Genomic DNA, 19,842 nt, shown 5'->3' with positions numbered 1-19,842 from the left:
ACAAAATTAACCAGGGAATGCTCCCCACTCCTTAAATTAGTGATTCTAAAAATTTTGAACTGGAAAATTTAATAATAGAGTAAGTAGATCTAAGCTTTCTGGAAGCGCTTGTCAGTTCTATTTTGGGTTTCTTAGGAAACAAGTTAAAAGCAGTTTTTAGTCCTTGATGCATTTCTAATTACACTTTTTCTTCTCCTCTGAAAGGCTTGCTTTCTTTTTTAAAAAGATACAGGTTTTTTTTCCTTGTACTAATTGAAATATTGGTTTTAAAAATTCATATCCTCTCCAAGCATGGTCATTAAAAATCTATATATAAACGCTTTCAAAGGGCTGACACATGGAAGTGAGATGCTTTAGGCAAAGCTCTCATGGTGACAGTTTATTGTGATCATGAGCTTTATTTGTGAGTACACTTTTAGCAACTGAAGTGACACCCAGGCTGAAATTCCTTCTCCTCCAACCATCGGCCGTGCTGTTTGATGTTACCCTTTCAGAGCATGGGTTTGGAGACAAGCTCAGTTTCCACTCGTAGAGAAGGAGCAGGATGCTGCTGATGGGAAGAGGAGGGGAGGATCTGGACGTCACTCATCTCTTATTGCTGTACAGTAAGTTAATAGCTTGTGGCATTTGCATGCCGGCAGCTTTACATCTCATCCTAATTGACTTCCACACAGTCACGTGCTTTCTTAGGTACTTTAGAGAGGAATGCTCAGGGCTAGAGAAACGGATAAGTTTGGAAAGTTCTTACCATACAAGCCTGAAGACTGAATTTCGATCCACTGGCTCACATTAAAAAGCTGGGTGCAGTCAAGCACACCTGCAAACCCAATCCTGGGAAGGCAAGACAGAAGGATCCTGGGTCTTGCTGGCCACCCAGTGTAGCTAAATTGGTAGGCTTAAGGGTCACTGAGAGAGCCTGTCTCAAAAATAAAATGAAAAGTGTCCAAGGAAGACGGCCAGTGTCACATGTATGTACACAGTGTAAACACAGGATTATGCACACAGATGCATATATACATAAACACATACATACACACACATACAGATGAAAACTTGGGAAAGATTTGCTAAGTGGTTGTCACCTCTTTCTGGGGTACGAACCAAGGGAAATCTTTCTTTCTCGTCCTCTTCCCTTCTGATGCTGTCCTTGGGTCTTCAACTGCTACCACCAATTTTCAAAATAATTCTGATTGACCCTGATAATATATAGGGCTTTGAGGAACACACACACACACACACACACACACACCTTCTGCCCTCTCTATCTTGTGCCGTAACACTCCATGTTTGGAGAGTCCCCTTTGAGGCTTTACCAGGAACATTCTCACCCGTCTTCACACTGCTGTCCCTGTCATTCAGGTCTTAGCTCAGATTTGTGCTTCTCTAAACAGAGCCTTTCTGGTGACATTTCCCATCTCTTCGCTTTTATTTTCACCAGCAGCAGTGGTTGCCTTCGATTGTTCTTTTCGGTTGTTTCCCGCCAGCACTTAAGCTCCGTGAGAACTGGGCTGTCTCCTGACTTCTGTGGTGGAGTTATGAGGCAGTAGCCCCATTGCTTCTCTAAGTTTCCAGACTACTTAAGGTCATCCATCACATTAGCCAGTAAGCTGTAATACCTGCATTTTGGAGGGGAGAAATTCATAGCATTCATCTTGTACGTAAAACTTACTCAAAACAGATCTGACAGTTTAGGAGCAAGATCCTGTGGTCAGCACCCCTCTGAAATGAAGCCAAAACCTCTGAGCTTGGCCTGTGCTGTGCATATATGTCCATTTTATAATTATAATACTGCTTTTCCCTAAATCCCGTGCTGTGTGTGCTCTAATTGCTGCTCCATATCCGCCCTCCCTCTCACTAGCTCTGTTGTAGAAGGCTGACCTCCCTGTCCTGTGACAGTGGACCTCCCTTCTCCTCTGCCTCCTAGGAGGTGAGAGGCCAGAAGGACAGGTCTTTGTTTCTAGTGCCTTCCTTCCCAGGCTGTGGTTTGGGAGGAGCGCCATACTACCAAAGCTCCAGCCCCCGACACGAGCCCCTCCGCTGTAGCCACAGTATTAGAGTATCTCCTGTGGTTAGCACTCATTGCATCAGTTCCTCCCCGCTCTTCAGGCCCAGCAGTGGTAAAGAGTCCCCATTATTGCAAGCCCTGGGATATTTCATCTTGCCTCCCTTTATCCCTGCTCACAGTTCTGTAAGTAGTTTACTCTTGGGTTGGGTGTGTCATCTGTCCCCGCAGAACTGTGACTGACATAGAGATGTACAGAAAGGAGCCCCCATTTTGTGAACATCCTATGAGATTCAGTTTATATGACCATGGCTCAGGATCTTCCTGCCTCAGCCTCCTGAATTCTGGCACTACTAGCCTATGCCCCTACACATGGTTGTTTTATTGAATTATATACTTCTTTAAAAAATAGGTTCTCATGTAACCCAGATTGACTTCAAATTCACTATGTAGCTACTCTGACCTTGGGTTTGAACTCTTGATCTTTCTGCCTCTCTTTCCCTGTTTACCACTCTAATTGGTGGTGTGAATGAACCTGAGAGAGTGGAGCCTAAAAATGAGGCAGACAAAAGTTTCACCAAATACCCAACTTTATTCAGAGCATCAGACAGTTTATACTCTGAGGGTTAAGAGTCTTAGGAGTAAGGCATCCAGTCACAAGGATAAGCCACATGTGGCAGGCAAGTTGCATATGGCGAAAACATTGTTTTCCGTAGAGGCATATAAATACATAACAGTAACCAGTTGTAATGAATAATCTAATGTAAACTTACTCCTCTCTGCTATACCTGGGAGAGGCACAAAACTTTATGCTTTTGAAGAAATAGAAGTCACATCTTCTTGTCTTGTTTTCTTGGAGTTTTTTCACAAGCATTCAGAATTCCTTCTGCACAGCTCCATTCCTGGACATATTCTGACACCTTGCAAGAGATGGGATTACAGGAATGTGTCACCAAGTTTATCTCGTATGTTTAACTTTGTACTGATTGTTATCACAACATATCGAAGCACTTATTATGCCATTAAAATTCCCAATAAATGCCTTCTTAAAGCATGACTTACGAGTAGATCATGTAGCTCAAATTGTTTGTTCAACGGTTGTAGTAATGAGGCGAGCAGGCCTGCTTTTCATCCCGCCCGGCTTCCGCTCGGCTAGCTTAAAACCCGAAATAACAACACACAAACTGTATTCATTTAAACACTGCCTGGCCCATTAGTTTCAGCTTCTTATTGTCTAATTCTCACATCTTGATTAACCCATTCTAATAATCTGTGTAGCACCACGAAGTGGTGTCTTACCGGGAAAGATTCAGCATGTCTGACCTGGTGGCTGGCTTCATGGCAACTGACCCAGAGAGGAGAGGCAGGGCAATTGCCCAAGACATCTGCCTCACTCCCAGCATCCTGTTCTGTCTATTCCACCCACCTATGTTCTAACCTATCAGGCCAAGCAGTTTCTTTATTAATTAACCAATGGAACAGCAGATAGATAGAAACACTCCTATATCAAACGGTAACAGGAGGTTTGTGGTGTTCCATCTAATTCCTGCTGTGCAGTATAAAATTTTTAAACAGTTAGCTCATTTTATTTTGAGAGTACCAGGGAATAAAGCAAGGCTGACCACTCCTGCTCCCTGCACACACACACCTATATACTCCCCTAAACCCATCACTTTAGGGTCCTGGTGAAAATATACTTTAAAAAAAAAACTTGAATCCAATACTTTATGTTTTCTGGTCAGTGCTTTGTTTGAATGTGGATCTTTTATGTTCCTGTATTTTGTTATTCCAGAAAAAGTAGAAGTATTTAGTGGAAAAGCCTTGAAAGATAATATAGTTGGGTTGGCATCCATCTTCTGTAAGAACAGCACGGCAGCTGAAAACACCACAAACAGGTTTCTAAGGAAACCAGAGACTGGAACAAAGTAACCATGAACTTGTAAACTCTAGCCTGAGAGCTCTCTTCAGTACTCTGTGGCTCTTTAGAAAAAAGCTTGTCTTAATCTGTGTGGGCTAGTAGAACAAACCACCGCAGACTGGGTGGTTTGTAAACAACAGAAGTTTGCTTCTTAGAAGTCTGTAAGCTTAAAATTCCCAGGACCAAAGTTTCAGCAGATTCCTGGTCTAGTAAGGGCCTGCTTGCCTTTGTGGACAACTCTCTTCTTGTTGGTGCTGGAGCTTCCTGGACCTGTTCTGTAAGGGCACCAGTTCCATTCCAAGGGGGCTGTCTTCTTGCCTTACTCACATCTCAAAGGTCTCACTTCCAGGCACCTTCTCACTGGGGACAAGTCTTCAATATAGACATTTTACTGTGGGGTGAAGGATGAAGACATGAGCGTAGGACAAATATTTAGATAATAGCAATCTCTTTCTTAGGTCAACTTTCTTTTAGTATTATGGAGGGACTTGAACAGATTCATTCATTCATTCATCCATCCATCCATCCATTCATTCATTCATTCAATAACTATTTGAGAATTTACCATGGTCAAAGCACCAGGACGTGGCTGTAGAAAGCTGGAAAAATCACTAATCTCATAGCAACCGAATCTCTCAAAGGACTCATATCATGAGCCCTAAAAGAAAATAAATAAGATGACAAAACAGAGTAAATACAACATGTACTCTGGATGGGATGGAAGAGGTAAATGTTCCAGAAGATACCATGCTCCGGTGGGCTGAAAGAGGATTTAAAGTCCAGCTTTATGACTCTGCAAATTCCCCAGTGTCTCTGAATACCATGACAGGCTAACAAAGAGATAATGAGAATGTAATAATTAACAGTCCCTATTAATAATAGTTATAGAATTAAATTATAGAAAAATCCTAGCTTTATTTTCTGTTTGGCACTAAGTAAATAGTAGCTTCCCATTATTCCTTCCTAAAGTTATTATATAACTTTAAATCTGAATTCAGTAATAACCATTCCCTGGTGACCTGATTTCAGGGAAGTGTCCTATACATTTTTGAATCAATTAATTCATGAAATATTTATTGAGCACTTCCCATATTCCAGTCTCTGGTGATACAAAATGTTAAAAGAGGCACCATCTACTTATTGATCTTACTTGGTGGTGACTCAGAAAGCCGTCTCTCATCCCTGCCCATCTTTTCCTGAGCAGTGCCGATAGCTGTTCGCCACATTAAGATGCACATAAAAGTCAAATGTTTCTTAGAGCTGTGAAATAGTTTTCTTCAAGATGGGTTTTGTTTTGTAGCCCATACTGGCCTCAGACTCACTGTGTAGCCCAGACTTGCTCCAAAGTCAAAGGAATCTGACCTGCCTGAGCCTCCTCAAGTGCTGAGTCTGCAGATATGTGCCACCATGTGCAGCTGCTATAGATTCAACTTGAAAAATGCATTAAACGTTACTCATAATTCTTAAAATCTCAGTTATTCTCTAACAGAAATCTAAATGTTTAAATATTGATTACTTTAAGTTCTTTGACAGTTGATTAAGTGCATATAACATTTTCGATAATATTCATCCCCCTCATTGCCATCTCTTTGCTCACTATAAACTACTGTCATTCCCCTAGAAATAACAAAAGCATAAAAACACAAGATAAAATTCTTGGCTGACATATTTTATTGGACAGCCCCACCTCCCCTGGATTGTCTCTTGCCTTGAGGAACAAAGCAGGAACTTGGTCACACAGTCATAACTGACAATGACCCTGTTCTAAAGTTTAACAAAATGGAAGTTTTCTGGTTTCACACTTCTTTGGATTATTGTTTGTCTGTGAGGCAGCCCACGCCCTAGTTCACCAGAGCTTGAGACCTGGCCACGGGGCTTTGGAAAGCTCCATGTGGAATGGACAAGGAACATGAACATGGTATTTAATGATGAACCGCCGACAGGAAGTCCAGCTCGGTCTAGGAACACAGCGGACACCTGTTTCATCATTTAACTGGGGAGGAGATTCAAGGGTAAGAAAATGCAACACACATAGTGAATGTTATAATTCAGGGGGCAGGACATTGCTATTGGCATCTTATAGCATCATATATCTAGGACGCTCACAAAAACTAACCGAAAACCTGTTAGAACCAAGAGGAGTTCATAGAAACTGTGCGGTTCAGTAGCTGCCTGGGCTCAGTGTGATGGGTTGCATTTTCTTTGCTACCACACTAAGCTGTTCATCCTGCCGTGGCTCTAGGTGCCATGGTCTGATGAGAACACTGTGCTTAGACCAGACTGATAAGAAACTAATGAAGACAGCATTCTGCTGCGGCTGCTAGGCTTAGATGTGACTGGACTGTCAACCACCACCCCACCCTGAAATTTGCTCTTAGATCCTACTGTGAATGAAGACAACCCAGGTTTGGAGATTTCCCTAACAATTGTAGAGTCGGCCGGGCGGTGGTGGTGCTCGCCTTTAATCCCAGCACTCGGGAGGCAGAGGCAGGCGGATTTCTGAGTTTGAGGCCAGCCTGGTCTACAAGAGCTAGTTCCAGGACAGGCTCTAGAAACTACAGGGAAACCCTGTCTCGAAAAACAAAAACAAAACAAAACAATTGTAGAGTCAGGGTACATTTAAATGTTGACTTTTTTGCCATGGGAGGAGGGGATGACAAAAATCTCACATAACCATGTTGCACTTGAACTCTCTGTGTAGCTAAGGATGACCTTGAATTTCTGATCCTCTGTTTCCACCTCCCAAATGCTGTATTACCGATATGTACACAACACTTGCCAAATGCTGACTTATTTATTTATTTATTTATGTATTACATTATTTATTTAGTGATATGTGTGTAGGTGCACATGTGCCATGCAATGGGTGGAGGTCAGAGGACAACTCTGTGGTATTATTCTCTCCTTCCACTAGGAATCAAATTCTCGCCAGGAACTGGACTCAGTCAGACTCAGTGGCAGGTGTCCTTACTTGCCAAACCATTCTGCTGGCTCCAAATGTTTACTTCTAAACAAACTAATTAACTGGTAAATAAAACATGTCCTATAGTCCCATGTTGGCAAACAAGCCTTCTACTACAACAAAGCTAAAAAGTAAATAAAAAATTACAGTTTCTAAATGACCATAAGGTACAAAAAAATTTAAAAATGTTAGACTAGAGGCTAGCAGAAGGGCTCAGCAGGTAAAAGTGCTGCCGCAGAGTGGGATTTGATCTCCACATTCATCTTGACACTCACACACTCTCATACACATGAGCACTGCACACATGCACACACAGACAGATACACATGCATGTGTAAAGGCACCTGAATAAATTGTTCTATTTAATGTGGTTCATTTTGTGTTGTATGTGTGATTGTGTGTGTGTGTGTGTGTGTGTGTGTGAGAGAGAGAGAGAGAGAGAGAGAGAGAGAGAGAGAGAGAGAGAGAGAGAGAGAGAGAGAGAGAGAAGGAGGGGGGGGTCCTGGATCTGTCTCCTGTGCCTTGTCTGTATTCCCCAGTGACTGGCACTGTGTGTGTGTGTGTGTGTGTGTGTGTGTGTGTGTGTGTGTGTGTGAGAGAGAGAGAGAGAGAGAGAGAGAGAGAGACAGAGACAGACAGAGAGACAGAGACAGAGAGACAGAGAAAGTCTTACTATGTAGCTCTGGTAGGGCCAGAATTCACTAAGTAGCCCGACTTATCCTCGAACTCACAGAGAACCTCCAGCCTTTCTTTTCAGAACGCTGAGACTAAAGACGTGCAGTGTTCTGTGACATGGTGCTGTTTTTGCTTCCAATCTCTCAATGTTCTAATTTGATTTCAAAACTCGCCATTCCTTTCACTCTCTCTGTTGAGATTTTGTATTGATAGTTATTCTCTGTATTCATCCTGCTAAGAATTCTTATTATGTTTTTCTGTTTTCTTGACTTTATTTGCTATTGGTGGAAACTTTCAGCTCTGTTTACTCTGGCTTTCTGACTTTGGACTTCCGAGTCGTCTATGTGCCCCTGAAGTTTCTTTGCTTTCTTAGGTCCAAGAGCATGCACATTCAGACGTTTGGACAGGTGCAGTGTGTAAAGTCTGAAGAGCTGTGCTAATTATTACCAATAATATACGGAAGCTGAACTCAAAGCTCATGAACAAGCTGGGCATAATAGCGTAAATCTATAATCCTGTACTCAAGAGGCTGAGGCAGCAGTTGAGGATGGAAAGCCAGCCTGGACCACACAGTGAGCTCCAGGGCAAATAAGACACAAGTGATCGTAAGACTGTCTGGACATGGTTTTCATCTCAGCACTGGAGAGGCAGAGGCAGGCAGTTCTCCATGACTTTGAGGCCTGCTGGGACTACATACTGAGACTTTGTCTTTGAAAACAGTGTGAGAGAACATGAACCAGAGAACATTTGGTCTCAGGCCTGGTGAACAGTTAAAGTGAGCAGAGGCATCAGCCACAGAGAGACAGGCAAACCATCTAAAAGGGAGATGGAAGCAGCCGCTGGTTTCTTTTATTGACCACTTCTCACAGAACCTTTACATGTTCTGTTATGTAATTTATGCTAATCATATGCTTCTCTTCTCATCTGCTCACACACAAATACACTACACACGTGTGCACTCACACCATTCACTCACTCACATAATACTCACAGACACTAACATATACATACTCACATACATACTCACAGACACTGTCATACATGTACACTCACACATATACATACCCACATGCACAAACATACATGCACACTCACACACATACATACTCACAGACATTAACATACATATACACTCACACACATTCATACCTACATGCACTAACATACATACACACCCACATACATATATACTCATAGACACTAAGACATGCGTACTCCCAGACACTAACATACATGCACACTCACTCACACAAGCACACACACACACAGACACACACACACACACACACACACACACACACACACACACACATCCATTCCCTTCTTGAGGTGTCTTAAGCTAACTTCTCCACACAGTTAGATGCTGCGCCACATTCTTTCTAAAGTTATTCAGGGTCACCTGTCCAGGTGTGACTTTCTTAGTAAAGCCAGACAAATAGCTTCATTCTCTTATAAATCCCTTTTCTAGAAACTCCCTCCCTCCCCTCCTTTCCTCTCCTTCCTTCTTAAGGCTTCCAGATTTACCAGTGCCCCACGTACTTGAGTCAGGTGCACTTCCAGATTCTCCAGCGCCCCACGTACTTGAGTCAGGTGCACTTCCAGATTCTCCAGCGCCCCACATACTTGAGTCAGGTGCACTTTTGCACTGTTCATTTTGTAGTTTTCATGGGATACAGGCTTTTTTAGGTTCAATATCTAATAGCAATTATGAGTAATATACTTATCAAATAGTCAGTTTTAGAGTACTGTGTTTTATATGCATATGTATGTTCTCTTTAGCGATCATTTTCTTTCTAGTTTATGCCTTCTCAAGCAAACAGCAGACAGCTGGTGTGTTAGCTGAGCTCCCCTCGAGCTGCTGCCTTCCCTTGGGCTGTCACATTTATGAATTTTTAGTTGAAGTTTTCCTCATGAGGTGGCAGGAACGGAGAGCTGCTTGCTTCTTCTTATACTTGAACATTCCTAATTTTTTAAAATTATTTCCATGTCGTTGAAGACAGGATCTTGGGCTCAAGACACTGTTGCAATTTATTTGTTTGTAAATAGTTCCTTTGAGTCAATGAATGACAGAAACTGGAGCAGATGTCGTAGATTGCAATGAAGATCTCTTCTTTACTGGCACTGGACATACTTAGAATCCACTTTGAATTATTTTCTATCCAATTAAGTCCCCCCCCCCAATCCTATGCTGTTTCTAAAATCATGTTATTATGTTTTGGTTTAATTAGGGTGCTTGTCACTTTGCTAAATGTATAATAAGTAAATTATACTTATCTTGAGGTCAGCTAAGATGGCGCCTCCCAGACAAGGTAAACTGCCTTCTTCTTTAACAGACGTAAGCCTCAGTTTTCACAGGTTACAGACGTCATATTCACTAAGTGCTCACTAGTACCTAGAATCCTTCATGGTCTTGGCATCTTCTTTCCTGTCCCCTTGAACTAGGCGTGTTGGCCCATTTTCATTAGTTCTGTCGAATCCTCTTTGTGATTGTAAATAAAATTCATTATTTGCTTCAGAACGTAGTTTAGCTAAGTGTTGCAGAGGATGCATCCTGCTTTAACCATGAAATACGTGCAGTGAAAGCTATGAGCCATGCAAGGGACTGGGATAGGCTCTCTCCATGGTGTTCAGCATAGGTTCTTTAAGTGATTGAAAACTGTATATTGGATTGCAACCAGTTTTTCTCAAATTATAAATCTACATACTTTTAAGGTAAAGACAGTATTTGAAAAAGTGTTCCACTGAATTTTTTCATACAACAGATTTTTCTCTGTTGCTCATGATTTTCATGTTGCTCATGATTTTTCTCCTCCCCCAATTCCTCCCAGATCCTTCCCATTTCTCTACCCATCCAGCATTATGATTTTTTCTCTTTCTTCCAAACAAAATTTATTGTTCCAAATAAAACAGAGCAACAAAAACAAGAAACACAAACAAAACTACCCCTCACAAAAAACAGAAATCAATATAAATAAGAAAAATGCCAATAAGACAAAAACTGCCCCAACAGAGCAAAATGAGACCATAATTCTATAAAAATACCACTGAGTTCCCCTCAGACTCAGAGAAAAATGTAGAGCTCAATAAAAACCAGTAAAAAGAATACCACTGAGCTTACTTTGTGTGGACCAACTACTCCTGATCATGAGAACTGCCCTCAGGCATTGTTATTATAACCAGTAAGACGCCATTAGAGAAAATGAATTTATCTTTTGCCAATAGGTATCAATTGCAGATAGCCTCTTGATTAGGGGTGGGAGTCCATGTCTACATCCCCCGTGAGTGCTGGGATCCCATCTAGCTTGAATCCGTGCAGGCCTTGGACAAGCTAGCACCATCTCTGAGTGTATACGTGCCTTGGTCCTGGTGTATCTGGAAGACACCTCTTCCTTCGAGTTATCCATTACTTCTGGCTCTTAAAACCTTCCTGCTTCCTCCTCCACATCGATCCCTGAGCCTTGAAGGAATGGCTTCTTAAAACCTTTCTGCTTCCTCCTCCACATAGATCCCTGAGCCTTGAAGGGATGGCTTGGATGAAGACCTTTAGGACTGACTGCTCCAAAGTCTCCCATTCTTTGCATGTTGTCCAGTTGTGTGTCTCTGTGTTATTTCTCATCTACTGCAAAAGCTTCTCTGGTGAGTGCCGAGCAAGCCACTGCTATAGCAGTGCACCATCAAGACCTGTTTTACTGCTGGGTTCTTTTAGCAGAGTGATACTATTTCCTCCTAGTTCCATGTCCTATCTAGATTAAGGTTCTTGGCCACTTTATCAGGGTCATATATGGCTTCCATCTCATGGACTGAGCTCTAAACACGATTTTAGAAAGTAATTGGTCACCCCTATAACCTCTGTGTACTATTGCATCAGTATACTTATGGGCAGGTCCCTGTTATAGGTCATGGTTTGTAGCTAGGGAGATTTCTCCTCCAGGAGTGTGCAGGGTGTCTTCTAGTACCATAACAATTAGTCAGCAGAGTGAAACCTCCAGCTAGGTAGCAGCACAACCTCTTTATGTTCAATGACATACATAAATGGTTTTAGCAATAGGGCCTTACCATCAGGTTGTGTAGAGTAACCACTAGCCTTGAAGGTAGCCTATTATGCTTGGGAGTTTCCAAGGGGCCCTGTTAGCCAATGACTCAACAAAATGTAATACTCCTGGCACTGAGAATTTGACTTTGTAGTATAAAAACTAATTTTTTGAGACAGTATTATTATTATTCGAGACAGGGTTTCTCTGTAGCTTTGGAGCCTGTCCTGGATCTCACTCTGTAGACCAGACTGGCCTTGAACTCACAGAGATCCACCTGCCCCTGCCTCCCAAGTGCTGGGATTAAAGGAGTGTGCCACCACTGCCCAGTCAGGCCAGTCTTAAATTTAGGATGTAGACCAGATTGGCTTAGGACTTGTGACCTTCCTGTCTCCACCTCCCAAGTGCAGAGATTATAGGAATTTAATATTCTGCCAAGTCTAATAAATTTGGGTTTGTCATAACTTTAGATATTATATTCATCAGTGTTTTCCAAAGATGTAAAACCAGTCTATATCTATATCTTGGTTATCTGTCTCTTTCTCTGTTTATTAATATACATTTATAAAAATATATTATGTATGTATATGTGTTTATAGAGAAAGATGTAACTATAGCTCTTTCTCTTTTTATTAATATACATTTATAATATGTATGTATGTGTGTATAGAGAAAGAAATATGTAACTCTAGCTATAAATATATGCAATGTTATTATTTTTTATATACAGTGTATGTGGTATGCATTTATGTGTGTGGGTGTATGGAAGCCAAAAGCTTATGTCAGGTGTCTTCCTTCCTCAATTGCTCTTCACCTCCCTCCCTTCTTCCTTCCTCTTTCTTTCTTTCTTTCTTTCTTTCTTTCTTTCTTTCTTTCTTTCTTTCTCTCTCTCTCTCTCTCTCTCTCTTTCTCTCTTTCTCTTTCTCTCTCTCTCTCTTTCTTTCTTTTTCAGATTTATTTATTTATTTGAGACAAGGTTTTTCATTGAACCTAGCGCCCACCAATATAGTGAGACTGGCTGGCCAGGTTTAAGTGCACACTAAGGTCCTCAGGCTTACACACAGTAAGCAGTTTATTGACTAAACATGTCCCCAGATCCTGCTTGTGTGTTGATGCCCCTTGTATATTGGCACAGCCATATCTGATGGGGATGGCAGAAGTCATAAAGCCAGCACAGCTCTTTGACAAAGATCCAGCAAAGCTGAGCCACATGACGGTCGCCATGCACCCTTGCTTTTCATCTCCACCTGTTGCATACTTGAGATACTTTTAATATTTGTACAATTTGAGAATATTGGATTGATGGAAATTTTTTATGAATCACTTATTCCTTCTCCAGGAATGCTATTTCCAGGCTTCCCCAAGACAGTCCTAAACATACTGCTTTAGAAATATTTCCTTATCTACTTGAAGGTCTTCCTTATGCCTTGGAGGTTGTGACATTCATAAAGAAGCCAGAGGTCTCTTTATGAGGCTATGAGACAGTTTTGAAACATCTGTCCCTTTACTTACTCAGGAACAAGATAACCAGAACAAAGTCAATTTAAAAGGTCAACAAGATTCGGTGGGCTAGAGGAGTAGGCCACGGTTCAGATCACAAGCCTCTTCCCACTATACACCCAGGCAATTACATTAGCATATACTGTAACAAAGAGTAGCTGAAGCTACCTCTGTCCTACACAGAGACTTACACTGATGGGCAAAGAATGATATAAAAGAGATGATAAAAGTATTCTAAAAGATATAAAATATAAACATTGTATTAAGCCAAAATTTAAATAACAATTGCAGCAGCTTGGGCCTGAGGACATTTCTTGGGCACTGTGAGCATTAGGAGTTAACAATGCACTGCTTGGAACATGGCAGTCTACCCAGCTGGCCTGAGGATTGTTTAGGTCAAATGTCCCTGTGGTCAAAGAAGTTGCCAGCCCGAGAACAACTTGTCATAGCCTTTAGATTCCCAAAAATTAGGTTATGGGGTTAATGAGTAAAAATAATAACTCTGTTTATTAATGATGTCAAAACTTGAGGGAAAATGATTGGAAATGATAACTCTGTTCTGTCATTGTTTATTAATGATGAGTAAAAGATGAGCAGAAGGAAGTGAAACACATGTCCAGAAGCAAAAATGATATGGTCTGTGTTTTGAAACAACATAAATGTATCCCTACTCACTAAATTTTGTCTAAATAAAAAAACACTCGGGCTGCTAATCAGTCAGGCCACAAGATTCTTCTGACAATCATGGCCTGGCTCCCTTCCTCCCTACCAACTCCTCACTTCCTCTGCTGGGACCTGCCCACCGTCAGGGATGGCTCCTGACAGTATATATATGAATATGTACGTATATATGTGTATGCATGAAGAATGATGTTTAGGAAAATGGCTTGTGCATTTGTGGGAGTTGGCAAGTTGAAGTTTATTGGACAGTCTACTGATGTGGGTTCATTAATAAAGAAAACTGCCTTGGCCCATTTAATAGGCCCACCCTTAGGTGGGTGGAGTAGACAGAACAGGAAGAAGGAAGTGAGGTAGATGGCTCAGTCAGATGCCATGCCTCTCCTAAGTGAGACAGATGTCATGCCTCGTCTCTCTGCGGCAGATGCCATGCCTCTCCTCAGGGAGACAGACGCAATGAAGCTCCGGCCCAAGATGGACGTACTCTAGAATCTTCCCGGTAAGGCACCACTTTGTGGTGCTACACAGATTATTAGATATGGGTTAGTCAAGATGTGAGTAAGAGGCTGAAACTAATGGGCCAGGCAGTGTTTAAATGAATACAGTTTCTGTGTTGTTATTTCGGGGCATAAGCTAGCCAGGCAGCGATAGCCAGGCGGCGGGAAGCAGCCCACTGCTCATCACTACAGTCTACGAAGATAAAAGTTCTGGTAAGATTTATTAAGTATGGAAACTATACACTCAAAAAAATTTTTTTTTTGCTTTTGGTTTTTGGAGACAGTGTTTCACTCCATAGCCCTGGCTGTCCTGAAACTAGCTTTGTAGACCAGGTTATCTTCAGACTCGCAGAGTCTTGCCTCTGCCTCCCAAGTGCTGGGATTAAAGGCATGCACCACCATGCCCCACTTACACAGAAAGCTTTAATGTTACAATCTGGAGGCAGATTCTTTGTCTCAGAGTTCTGTCTTTCCTTTCAATTCCTTCACCTGTTCGATAAACTTCCCTCACATTCTGTAGACTTGTTCTTCTTCATATAAACTAGTTGCAAATGTTAGTCACATCCAAAAAGTGCTTCTACAGCAAGACCCAGTCTAGACTTGGTCCAAACAACTGAGCACCTTAGTCTAGCCAAATTGACAAAAGTCACCACTACAACAATCTTATATACATTGTTGTAAACATAAAAGTGGCCAGATTAAAGCTCCTGATAGCTGGAGTTTTTTTCTAACTTGGACTCAATAGTCTATACAGCACTACAGTAATACAGATGCTGAATTAGACCTTACTACTGTAAAGTTGAATGAACAGCATATGAAACAGAAAGCATAACCAAACTTTTTATTAATTTGTTCATCATTATTCAATAGTGGTGTGATACTTTATGCTTTGAAACTTGGCTTTCAAATCCTTTGGCCAATTCTGTGTTGGCCAGATTTATATCCATACAATGTGGATTAGAGAGCCAAGACTAATCCACTAGGCTGTGTGATTTCTGCAGTGCTGAAGTAGGTACAGCACAGCATGTTCCAGGACCTCACAGAGATCCACAGTTCTCTCCTGGGTGTGTTCCTTGTGTGGTTTGTGTCTGCCTCCCCTCTGGCCACCGTCTAGTTAGGGCCTCCTAGGCGGGCTCTCTCTAACATTGTTTTTGTCTCCACATTGCCTTTTGTCATTTGACTGACATTTTTAAAATTCCTTTTAATCATCCTCTTCTGCAGCCCCAGCATGGCCTCCTCCGTTCTCTCTTCAGATGTCTGATTTGCTTAGCTATGATCCGGCTCTCTCTTTATTTCTTGTTTTCACTTTACATGGCGGCCTTCATCTCCTCTGTTTAATATAACATTATTTGTTTGTAGGTTGCTAGTGCTTGCTTTGTAGATCCTTGGAATGGTGAGTGGTAGTTTATCACATGTGTTTCTTTTTCATTGCAGAGTTTGACTTCCATTAGTTCGGCATTATGTGGCTTCCATGCTTGGCCAGGAAATTAGATTTTGTCCAGAATAGCAAGATACAATAAAAATGACTTTCTTAGCTCTGGAGACTTCTTACTGCTTAGGACCAAATTGAATTAGTGGCCCAGTGATTGACTTGACTCATTAGATAGCCTGCTGATAAGAAATTATGTTTGGACTTTGGAAGAAAAGATATTTTGTTTTTGAGGCTCAGTGTAGATTCCTGTTAAAAAAGGAAAACGGAAGGAACCATGTTCCTTGCCTAAGGTGTTAAATAAGCTTCTGCACCATTAATTAGCTTTATGGGACTAGTTATTTGTCAGATTGTGTCCTCACACCTTACTCTGTGGTTGTGTGTATGGATGAATGCTATTCTTCATAAAACAAGAAAAGTTTACTGACTTTCACTTTGATTTCTCTTGAAAAGTATTGAGGAAATGAGAAAAACAATTTCTTTTTCTTTTTTGCTGCTACTTCAAAAAAAATTGGCAAGCTCAGCTTTCAAACTGTTTGTTTTTGCAGATGTATTTCATCATTCTTAAGAATGAAGCCAGGAATGTTTGCTGGCTTCTAGGTTTGTACCACCCAGAAACTGAAAAAACAATCTGTTTTCTTAAAATATGGTATTTGGTGTGTGTGTGTGTGTGGGGTACAGAATCTTTTCATTTTTGTGAACTGTTAAATTTAAGACTTTTAGGTAATACATTTTTAATGTTTAAGTAATATTTACATCTTTCAAGCAAAGTAATGCTGTTTCTCAGTGTGTACTTAATTCTTGATTGGCTTTGGCTTTCATTTTGGGCTGATGTGTTTGCTGTTCTAAAGGTAATAATTCACATGGAAAGAAGATGAAAGTGGTTCATGGTTAATTTTTCCCTTGAAAATTTTAATATACTGTTGATACCATCTTATAACTGCCCTTATTCAGAGAGTCTCCCGAAGGGTGTTGCTTCGTAGCACTCCCTGGGACTTGTGGTTTGAGTAGACAACATTATACCTCTTATAGAACATCTCTTAAACAGCTAAAGTGGTTGCCCCAGTGGGTTTCCTTAGGTCACACTAGAGGACTGTGAGTAGAAAAAGCAGTCTAGCTAGTTGTTTCCTTCATCTGGCAAATACTTTTGTTGAGCTTCCAGTTGTAACAAGCATTGAAGTTGGCCTGTCTCCTTAGAAACTGACAGAAAAACCTTAAAGCTGTTCAGTATCATAACTGCTGCAGAGTGGGTCCTTGCAGAAGTGAGTTGTTTTTCTAGTTTGTCCTTCAAATGTTCTCGATAGAGCTGTTTGTGCAGCTGTATCAAGTGTATTGAAGTTAGGGTGTAACTCAGAAGCAAGGACAGAAAAACTTAAAGTGAAGAAATAGAATTTAAACCAGCATGGTTCCCTGTTTCGCAGCCACCGAGACCTGCATAACCACACAGAAACTATATCAATTACAAAACTGCTTTGCCTATCACTCAGCATATTTCTGGCTAGTGCTTACATCTTAAATCAGCCCATTTCTATTAATCTGTGTGTCGCCACAACACTGTGGCTTACTGGGCAAGGTTCTGACATCTGTCTCCTTCAGCAGCTACATGGTATCTCCTTGACTCCACTTACTTTCTCTATATATCTCTGTTCAGATTTCCCACCTGGCTGTCCTCTGCTGAGCCATTGGCTGAAACAGCTTTATTCATTAACCAATTAAAGCAACACATATACAGAAGAACATCTCACATCATCTCCCCTTTTTCTGTCTAAATAAAAGTAAGGTTTTAACTTTAACATAGTAAAATTACATATAACAAAAGATTTATCAAACAAGAATTACAGTTACAATATTTCTTTGTGAGTCTAAAGATTCATATCTAATTTATCCTTTATCATAACTAAGGAAAACTATAATTATCTGTCTTCAACTCCATCAAAGACTCCAGAAGGGTATAATATTACCTAAGTAAACAGGAAGTGCATTGTAAGCAACTTCTAAAGTTTTAAAATTGAGAGAGACATCTTGCTACCTGGACAGTCACCTAAAGTCCTTTTGTAATGTCGGGGCATCCATCTTCAGCCTATAGGCCCATAGTATCCAGCAGACTTTTTCATGAAGAATGAAATTTGAAGATCTGTTTTGCCTTGTTATGGCAAAGTTCATAAGTTGCTTTCTTCTGTGTCCTGCAGAATGACTGGCAGTTTCTTCTGTGAAGCAGGAACCCTGAAGAACCATCCCATCTTTTGGAAAGTCCAGCAATCACTTTTCTGTGGGTCCTGCATGTCTAGTTCATACACTATAAAGCAGTCCAGGCAAGAACCGTTTCTTGCCTGAATGGTTAGCCTTATCAACATTGAAGGTAAATTCCATAATGAGTTTCTCTGATGCCCATCAACCTCTCTGAAGTAATTGGTGCTGCCAGAAGCAGACATGTCTCACTATCAAAAAAAAGTCTAAGTTCTTAAAACATTTTAAATGCCTTATTCTGTAGGTCTTTGAAATGTTGAAGATTATCTAACTGAAATATATCTCTGTATATCTAGAAAACCTAACATGGCTAAAAGTTTGATTATTATAAATGACTATCTATTAATCTGCATTCTTAATTATACATTACATTTTTAAATGAGCCACACAAACACAATACCTTAAACAAGAGCAGAAATACATATACTCAGCTTAACAAAATTGACCTTAAATTTATTTGATCAGTAGACCAAGATTCAATGCAAAATGCCAATGCAAAGTATTCATTTCTATAGCATATCCCTCTTTAAGTGCAAATAAACATTTATAAACAATCATTTTGGGAATTTGGGCATTGTTTTCTCCAAACTGCTTCTTGTTGTTTTTGGGGCAAAGTATTTTTATGGTTCTTGGAAACCTTTCAGGGGGATCTTGTTCTATCAAACCACATTAGCCTGAAAGGAATCCACAGGTTTTTAGCTTCGGTGGAAACAAAAGCAGAACCTCTTTTCCAAAATAACATATCCTTAGAGTCAGTTGCATGTGGTCATCTGAAAGGTATGGGCTATCTTTAAATCTTAAGATTTTTATGTTGAATTATTCAACCCTTAAATATATTGGTTTCATTAATTATTCTATTTATATTATCAAAAGAAAGTAGGATCTTAAGGAGGCTGCAGTGGTCGTCGCCACTCTCCGAGCTTCATAATGCCGCCCAAGGATGATAAGAAGAAGAAAGATGCCGGAAAGTCGGCCAAAAAGACGAAGACCCAGTAAACAAGTCCGGTGGCAAGGCCAAAAAGAAGAAGTGGTCCAAAGGCAAAGTTCGGGACAAGCTCAACAACCTAGTCCTGTTTGACAAGGCCACATACGACAAACTCTGTAAGGAAGTTCCCAGCCATAAACTTATTACTTCAGCCATGGTCTCTGAGAGACTGAAGACTCGCGGTTCCTTGGCCAGGGCAGCTCTTCAGGAGCTCCTTAGTAAAGGGCTTATCAGGTTGGTTTCAAAGCACAGAGCCCAAGTAATTTACACCAGAAACACAAAGGGTGGAGATGCCCCAGCTGCTGGTGAAGATGAATGAACAGGTTCAATCAACAGTCAGCTGTACATTTGGAAAAATAAAACTTTATTAAATCAAAAAAAAAAAAAGAAAGTAGCACAGACATTCCCATTTCCTTTTTCCCTTTACAGATGAGAAAATTGTAGCTGAGAAAGATGAAATGATGTTTAAATTATAACCACTTGGAAAACTAGTGGAACTTGAATTCTAGGTTTGTGTCATCAAGATTTTACAGTGAAGATCACTGTCTAAATTGGGTGCATGATAAAACAGACATCTTTTGGAGGCAGGAGAGGGGGTAGAGCAGATGATGTGAACTGGGTTCCAGCATCCATGCCTGGTGACTCACAGCTGCCTGTAACTCAGCTCCGAGGAATCCGACACCCTCTTCTGGCCTCTGCAGGCTCTTGCACTCACATGCAGCTATCACACAGCAATCCACACATACACACACAGAAATCTTAAAGAATAAGCTTCCATATCTACTATAAGACATTTTAATGGCTCTGTATTAGGGTTTCTATTGCTGTGAAGAGGAACCATGACTACGGAAACTCTTACAAAGGAAAACATTTAATTGGGACTGGCTTACATTTTCAGAGGTTTAGTCCATTGTCATC

General features: G+C 40.8%; 1 protein-coding gene and 1 pseudogene across 3 annotated transcripts in view; both read left to right on the top strand.

The window, feature by feature from the left end:
- The window catches only part of Acyp2 (acylphosphatase 2), a 172,871-nt gene that overhangs the window by 68,298 nt on the left and 84,731 nt on the right, over window positions 1–19,842 (top strand). Inside the window, exons 4-5 of one of the 3 annotated variants that reach the window (XM_042055459.1) lie at window positions 495–605; window positions 17,882–18,051. The exons of the other annotated variants lie outside the window; for them this stretch is intronic. Coding sequence (XP_041911393.1) covers window positions 495–605; window positions 17,882–18,026 — 256 coding nt within the window. The 3' untranslated portion in view covers window positions 18,027–18,051. The remainder of the gene's footprint in view (window positions 1–494; window positions 606–17,881; window positions 18,052–19,842) is intronic. 3 annotated transcript variants of the gene reach the window in all.
- LOC119820580 lies at window positions 18,741–19,390 on the top strand (annotated as a pseudogene).

Source organism: Arvicola amphibius, chromosome 1, assembly GCF_903992535.2.
Source record: "Arvicola amphibius chromosome 1, mArvAmp1.2, whole genome shotgun sequence".
Lineage (NCBI taxonomy): Eukaryota > Metazoa > Chordata > Mammalia > Rodentia > Cricetidae > Arvicola > Arvicola amphibius.
Note: the sequence above shows the minus strand (reverse complement) of the source record. Positions and strands in the feature narration are given on the sequence as shown.